The 8,420-nt window shown below is 31.3% G+C and overlaps 1 protein-coding gene across 1 annotated transcript; it reads right to left on the bottom strand.

Annotated features, from left to right (window-relative positions):
* Window positions 1–2,702: 2,702 nt before the first annotated feature.
* LOC112459301 lies at window positions 2,703–3,688 on the bottom strand. Its single transcript, XM_025023338.1, has 3 exons — window positions 3,227–3,688; window positions 2,954–3,113; window positions 2,703–2,836 (listed from the first exon to the last, which is right to left on the bottom strand). The coding sequence occupies exons 1-3, from the start codon at window positions 3,686–3,688 to the stop codon at window positions 2,703–2,705; spliced, it is 756 nt and encodes a 251-aa protein (XP_024879106.1).
* Window positions 3,689–8,420: the final 4,732 nt, after the last annotated feature.

Genomic DNA, 8,420 nt, shown 5'->3' with positions numbered 1-8,420 from the left:
AGGTAAGTAATTATAAAATAATTATACAATAATTATTTTATGTTTTGTTGCAGATCGACGCCCTGAATGGATCGCCGTTGCCGTTACCCGTCTCTGGATCCTCGCTTTACCTCGCATACCAGATAAGGGTAAGTCCCGATAATTATGTTTTAATTATGTACTAATTCGCTTCTTTTCTTTCAGGTTCCCGCCTCGGATGGATCGCTGCTGTTGCTGCTCTGCTTCCCCGGATCCTCGCTTTACATCGCATACCGGATTGCCGCTGGCCAACGTTGGATCATCGTCGAAGGACAAGGTAAGTAGAAGGTAAGTATCGATAATTTTTTATAATTAATCAGGAGAATTTGTTTCAGAATTAATTAATCTTTAATTCCAGATCATCATTTCAACATTACAGGCTGTTTCACAATATCATAAAGGTGTCTCACAACGCGAGTTTCTCGCCTCGGTGTGGATGTCGCTTTATTTTAATAAAGTTGCACAATTGTTCAAATTGCGTATCTCGGTTTATTTGTTTAGTCGTTACGATGCTTTTATTCCAGATAATTATTCCGATCGGAGGACTCTGTGCCCCGTGATTGTTAAACTATGATCACGCACTCGGCCATGATCATCACTCTATCATACAATGTTCGTGCACAGATGTAACGAACGAGCATTCGGTGGTTAAATACAATGATTAATAATGTCCGCACAATATTCCGTATCCGCGTGACCCAATGCCCGTGGTTGTTATATACTCGATATGCACTTCCGTTAATTAACAATGTATCCGAATTTCAACTCGCGTATTGTTGCTAACACTCGATTGTATTTGGCAATTAATTGCCCCTCGCTGTTAGTTAAGACGAGTAATTTTATGCGATAGTACGCGGGAGTTCTCGGTTGTAAAGTATAACGCGTATGCCGATCGTACAGAGTGTGATACGTGTGTTCGCCATGGCTATACCCGAGAGACTGCCACGAGCGGTCGCTCTCGCTTGGCTCCCCACTTATGCCGGATCGCTCCCACTCTTCGAACTTTCCCGATTGTCCATTGTTCGCGGCCGGCACATCTGGCGCGATCATGCGAAAACACGATGATTTTCACCACCCTCTTGCGTGCCCTTTTGCGCATCTTCCATTTACGCCCGTTCTAGAAGGTTCCCGTGGAAAGGACCACGCACTAATTATATGAAAAAAGTGGCCACCGTTAAAATCAACAAAAACTACGGAAAACTGTAGTTTGTGTGATGCCGATGAAAAGTTCAAATCCGCACAACCCTCAAAATATGCTAGTTTTTAAGCTACGAGCCTATAAAGGTAATATTGATGGTATAAAACGTACACATATTATACATAATATATTATACATAGTATACCCACTCTTAGCGTTGCCCAAGATCAACCAGCGTGGAGGTGGTGAGTGTCTGATCTCCTTTCTTGTTCTTGTTTTTAATTTTTTAATATTTTTTATTTATTATTTAATATTTTTTTATTATTTTATATTTTTTGTTTTTTTTTTCTTTTTATCTCATAGTGTTTTTCTATTGTCTCAAACTCCTTGATTTGCCAATTGTCAAAATATGCTATAATTGATAGTTTTTTATACCACGAATATTACCTTTATTAGGCTCGTGGTATAAAAAACTATCAATTATAGCATATTTTGACACTTGACAAATCAAGGTGTTTGAGATAATAGAAAAACATTATGAGATAAAAAAAAAAACAAAAAATATTAAATATTAAAAAAAATTAAAAATATTAAAAAAATAAAAACAAGAACAAAAAAGGAGATCAGACACTCACCACCTCCACGCTGGTTGATCTTGGGTAACGCTAAGAGTGGGTATACTATGTATAATATGTGTACGTTTTATACCCGTGAAACACGGATTGGTGTAAAAAACGTATAAAAACTCATAAAACCATACGTACCGTACGGTATAAAAAACGTATTAGATAAACGTGTATAATCGGTGGACATGTTCGCAACCTATCCCATTTAATATACGTATTTATGAACGTTTTACAAACGTATTTGTAAACGTATTCATATGCGTATATTCATATACGTATATAAATACGTTTATAAATACGTATATTAAATGGGATAGGTTGTGGACATGTCCACCGATTATACACGTATATCTAATGCGTTTCTTACACGTAGTGTGTAATACGTATGGTTCTATGAGTTTTGATACGTTTTTTATACCAATCCGTGTTTATTAAATTTGTATATATGTATAATATGTATTATATGTGTATATATATATATATATATATATATGAGTTTGTTATTTTGAAAGTGGTGTATAAGTTTAATTTTAAGAAATTCTGTCGTAATATGTGCATGTTATATATAATATGGTTACAAATATATTGAAATAAATACAAGTTTTTGTTTTTAATATAATTTAAAGAAGAAAAGAAAAAAATATATTTACACCTGCATTTTAAAAATAAATAGCTCATATACATATAAATAAATAAACAATTTTAAAACTGCGAAAATAAAAGCTTATAATTTTTTTATAATTTATTATAAGAAAAATATTATAAAATGATATATTATAAAATATTATAAAATATTATAAAATGACATTGACACACACACAATATAGTTTTAATATATAGATTATAAAAATTAGTTTTCTTATTAAGCGGATTATTAAAAATACATAAAAAAAGAAATATAAAAATTAATTATAAAAAATTTATGTAGGTTTTTTAGCAATAGAATAGCTTAACCGATTCGTAGCTAATTTTAACCAATCTTTTACGGCATTTGCAATAACTTTATCTCCCGTGGATGGTCCATTTATCTCATTAAAGGCAAGTCTAGCACTTTCTAAAAAAAATAATAAATATATTAGTATAATTGTTTTATTTAATTAGGTAAAAAGTATTAGTGAAAAGATTAATAATAGTATTAACGTTTTTATATATTATTGTATGTTGCATGTACCATAAATAACGTCCATGATCTTTTTTTCTTTAAAGGCTATCTTATTTTTACGTCCAGCCCAATTAAAGTGCGTTGCTAATTCGTTGGTTAACAGAAGTCGTAACATATTCATCACACAGCAACGTTGATTTTCGCCACCGATTGACGCTAGTTTTTTGCGCTGTGATGAGAGGAAGAAATGTATAATTCATATATAAAATACGTACGTGATTATATAAGAAGAACGTTGTTAATACATATCTTAAAAGCTGTAATGCATTTATTTATACCTACATAATAATTAAAGTTTTCTTCAACTGTTAGTAATTTCTCCATTTCCTCAAATTGTTCCATAGTTGAAAGAGGAAGTTTAGGTAGCCCTTCAGGTTTCTTCCATGTTTCCATTCCTGCTGAATTCATATGTCGCTGAAGTACATTAATTTGTGACTGAATTTGCTCATACGTAATCTCAATACTTTGTAAGTGTGATAAAACAACGCTCTGAAATTCAACTTCAGGCAATAATGCAAAATTCTTTATTCGAGGAATCTTGCTATTAGAACGAAAACTAGACGTCTCGGCGACAGATTGACGTTCCTGATCTATGCTATTTGTTTCCATAGTACTAGACGAAGTCTCTTCAATATTTTGACATCCAAGTCTTGCAGTTGATTGTTTAACTACTTTTACTCCACTGACAGGTTGAATAGATTTAATGGTAGGGCCAGCAGGTATTTGTTGCGATGAGGGTTGCATGCTTGTTGTATGTTTTAATTGATTTTTAAGTGGACCACTAACTGTTTTTTGTAGCAAAAAATCTTTATCATTCTTATTCTTTTTCTTCTTCCTTGTGTACTCTTTTATTTTCTGTATCTTTTCAGTATCGCTATTATTATCGCTTGAATTCGTTGAAGAACTTTCTGTATCTTCTGTATCATCAGTACTTGAAGACGGAGTTGGACTTTTAGGTCTCTTTCGTTTTTCAATTATTTTTGTTTTTTTATTTGTTGAATTATCTGATGAAGTGACTTGTTCAATATAATTATTCATAAACTGCTCAGCCGCATCATAATTATCTAAACATTCAGATAAATATTAAAGCACAGATATTTGTAGATATTTTTACGTATAAATTTGCATAAGTTTAAAGAATATGTGTTTATATAATATACCTTCTGTACGTAGAACAGTATTAACGTCAAATCTTTCCATGACGATTGGTAGACTACATTAGATTTTACTAATGCTTTAAATTTGCCATCAGATTTGGTATTTGGCCAGTAACAAACTGAATTATTATCTGTTAACCAGATAAGAGGGACGACTGCACATTTTTTCTGAGTGCCATTTAAAAATTGTACCACTGCATAGGCACTCATTGTAGCCAGTGGGATTTGTCTTGTGCCTTATTTTTTAGTATCTATTTTTGGTACATTGAGTAAATATATTCATAATTAATATTTATAAAAATGCAGCTATCTCAATTATAATTTAACAATTTATATATAACTGTCACTTAAATTCATTTACATTCATGTTATGGCTATCTGTATAAATTATAATTTTTAGTTATTTTTAGAAAAAATTCTCCACGCAATTAAAATAATTAAGATATTTATTTCGCAGTCTATATACATATATCCCTAAAATTATGTGTCTTTAGTAATGCAACTATCTATTCATATAAGGTACGTGTGGAAAGTGTTACGTAAAACTAATGTACATAAATCTGTAAAACTTTATTAGATCTTATTTATTTCCTTGTTGGTGCTGAATTGGAAATGTAGCATACATTCCGTAATGTAGCATATATTCCGTTTTTGAACGGAAAAAGTAGGCATTTATGATTTATTTCTTCTACGAAGAATGTAATTGATAAATCACAACCGTGAACAAAAAATATACCTAATTTGGAAGATGGAATAAGAGTATTGTACAAATCCTGTATATATTTAAAAGGTGTTTCAACACATTTATAACGCCCTTCTATGCAAATAATATGTTTAATTTCCACAATTTTATTATAAACCGAAACGATGTTATTTGGTCTTCTTACGGAAAGTTTGAAACGGTTAGTTATTAAAGTCAAGCATTTAAATGAACTTTTATTTTGCGATTTACCAACAATTTGTTTCGAAATATATACTCTGTTTTAATGGAACAATTTAGAACTAAAGTATCTAGTTCTGTAATTCGATTTGCTATTTGTTGAAGTGGAAATTTGGTACCACGAACTAATCTTTTTATCTTACTTAAATAATTTTCAAATGGAAAGCAGCTAAAACTTTCTAGTGGGCTATACATTTCTACATCTTTGCAAATATGAAGTAAGGAGTGTACATTATATACTACAAAGCATGGACTATATATTGTTGCTGACTGCTGAACGAATTTAATTATAGCTTGCTTTGCAATATGCAAATATGAAGCAATTAATGTTTTGCTGCATAAAATCGTTACATCTATGTGTAGCAATAAGAGATGATTGTATCTTTTGCTGTCTAAGTTATTATACATTACAAAGATATATTATGAAGTTCCGGAATTCCACAGCTTTCCACCTTTTCACTTCCTTAAAACTACGAGGTTTCCTAGCAAATTCGTTTGATACATATTTTCGTAATTGTTTCATCATACAATTCATATTAACTAAATTTCCTTTCGATAATTTACATTTACGTGTTTCCTCTATCAAATAGTTTACTATAATCCGTTTCACAACACTTGAGTATAATAAATGCATAGGATCTAAAGGAAATTGTGTCACTAATCCTATATCTTTGATTTTAAGTAAAGGAGATATACCTTTAATATGTGTACAGTTAATTTGATTTAATGAAAAATCACTATTTTTTCTTGCTTCGTATTCTTTTTTCACCGGATAATACAATTTCCTTTTTAAATGGGATTTAAAAAATTTATTATGCTCTTTATTAGAGGCTTCGGTTTTTGCTACTATGCAACATTTTTCGCAACCATGTTTACTTGTATGACCCATAATCATTTTTAACATTGCTCTCGCAGGAGCGTCACAAATAAAAGTTCTTATTTCTATTTTAAATACACTGTCTTCGTATTCTATATTATTTAATATTAGATCATTTATTTCTTTTATGAAATCATCTAAAAATAATTCCAACGGATCAGGTTTTCCACTTCCGCAAAATAAACCTACCATACACGGTGAATCATCAAGAAACACATCACTTCGTACTAATATAGGCCAAAATTCAGTTGAACTACTCTTAAACAGTGGTAAACCGTCAATATTAAAATCTAATTGAATAACATTATCTACTAACGTATCTTTTAAACCACGTTTTAATTTTTGTTTTAATTTCATCTCTATGCCAAAATAACACATGTCACCATTATTTAAAGTAAAAGTTTTCGTCTCTTTCGGAGTCTTTAAGAGAGATCTCGCAGTAAGTGGTAAATAATTATATGTCCGTTTCAACATTTGCAAAAGTTCATCGATTGCGGTGTGCTTGATATTATTTCTGAGAGCTCAGTTGCGTAAGTCATTTGGATTCAATATTGCACTTCTAGTTTCATCACATTTAGAATAATTATTTTTGTTTGGATCATGCACAGGCGTATATTCTGCGACAACTGTACTTACACATGAAGGACCTGTTTGTATGTTAAAATCAGCGCTACTTATACTCGCAAGTATGTTATCTTCATTTACAATAAAATCATCATCGCTATTATAAACATTATTTTCAAAATTCGACTCGTTTCCATTAATACTACAACGATCTAACGTATTTTTACAGTTAATTTCATTATCAGATAATAGTTTAATATTAATAAAATCGGATTCACAGTCTGTCTTTGCAACAGTTTGAAATATAAACTTTTCATTATCTTTAAAACTTAATTGCGTGGAGATAGAAGAAATATCATTATTTTTATTGCAATCTGCAAGCACTGCTTTTAATTTACGTTCAATTTTGCGACGCAGTTGTCGTTTACTAACAATTTCCTTTTCTAGAGGCATATTAAATGTGCAAATTATTTTTGAAAACTAAAAGAATAAAATTAAATTAAAAATGCTTTTTTTATCAAATTTGGAAATTTAAATCTAATATGCATGTGCGTAAGTTAACAAATATCAGAGGTCTCTAACCTTTGTAGGCCAAAAGCGAAATCGAATAATATTATTAAAATACAGCAGGCCACACAGCAGGAAAGATCGGTTCTCTATTCCTCAACAAGAATATTATGGATATATGGTGCCACTTCAGTAACCCAGCTAGAGCTGGGATGTCACGTTCTCCTGCGTCTTTGCTCGCGTCCTTGCTCGTGATACCAGGAATGGTCCCGCCAAAACGGAGATGAAGATTAAATAGATAGTTACCTGTTGTAGATAACGCTAATTAACAGTATATCTCTATGTTTTAATAATATTAGTTTGTATTTTTATCAGTTTCTATTTCTATTTCCTTTTTAATCGATTAACTTTCTCAATTGCCGGCTTTCCTGACTATATAATATATATAACTTCTAATATTATAAATTTTCTTGTTAAGAGATATATCTACAAGGTTTAAATTAATAATTAAAAATTATTTGTAATATTATATATGATCATTTGAGAGCGATTTCAGCAAATATGTACAAAAAAATAAAACATTGAATAACGCTCGCTATATATATAATAGTTTTTCCAAAGTATTTATTTCAACATAGATTATAGATAATTAGAGATAATATGAAACATTGCTTATATAACTAATTATGGGCACCGAAAAACTTAGACAAGTCGCTTATGTAATTCCGATTGTTCATGATAATAATCAGACGTTTTCGTTGTTACAAGAGGTAACAAAAGAGAAAGAGAGAGATTGATTGATTGATTGATTGATAAGTATATTTATGCCCAAGCATAGCTAAAGGGCAAAGATAGCAAAATATAGTAATAAACAAAATATAAAAAATAAAAATAAAAATACAGTGACACGCGCAATTTAAATTTAAACGCAACTTAATACTAGAAAAGCACATAATCTACAAGCAAACAAAATAAAGAAACACAATGCAACTAAATCGAACGCAGGTAATACTAGGAGAAGAGAATACTACGAGTACTCTATACACAACTACACGCTAAAATATCAAGGAACTTAGTCTGAGAATTCGGATGACAGCAGGTAGGATCGGAGGAGATTCTTAAAAGCTGCAACAGTAGTTGCTGATGTAATATTGTCCGGGAGAGAGTGCCAAAAATAGATGGACGATATCAGAAAGGAATTTCTATATATTTCCGTTCGGAAAGCTGGGATATGGAAGGTTTGCGAAGAACAATTTGCAATTCGAGTGGATCTTCTGAGCGATGGGGCTAAGTGGGGTAAAAAGTTCACTCAGATATGCTGGCGAGCCCATGTAGATGATACGATACATTTGGCAGCCAAGAAAATACAATCTTCTATTTTCTACGGACAAGAGAGAGAGAGAGAGAGAGAGAGAGAGAGAGAGAGAGAGA

The sequence above is a fragment of the Temnothorax curvispinosus genome, unplaced genomic scaffold, assembly GCF_003070985.1.
Source record: "Temnothorax curvispinosus isolate PA1 unplaced genomic scaffold, ASM307098v1 QBEX01009706.1, whole genome shotgun sequence".
Lineage (NCBI taxonomy): Eukaryota > Metazoa > Arthropoda > Insecta > Hymenoptera > Formicidae > Temnothorax > Temnothorax curvispinosus.
This window is presented reverse-complemented; position numbering and strand designations above follow the sequence as displayed.

Bases quoted from the DNA above. Each gene is read 5' to 3' on its own strand.
- LOC112459301 (XM_025023338.1), bottom strand. From the start codon at position 3,688: ATGCAACCCTCATCGCAACAAATACCTGCTGGCCCTACCATTAAATCT. The intron at 3,114-3,226 runs GTAGGTATAAAT...CTCTCATCACAG, and splicing joins AAGAAAACTTTAATTATTAT to CGCAAAAAACTAGCGTCAAT. The intron at 2,837-2,953 runs GTACATGCAACA...TATTTTTTTTAG, and splicing joins GATCATGGACGTTATTTATG to AAAGTGCTAGACTTGCCTTT.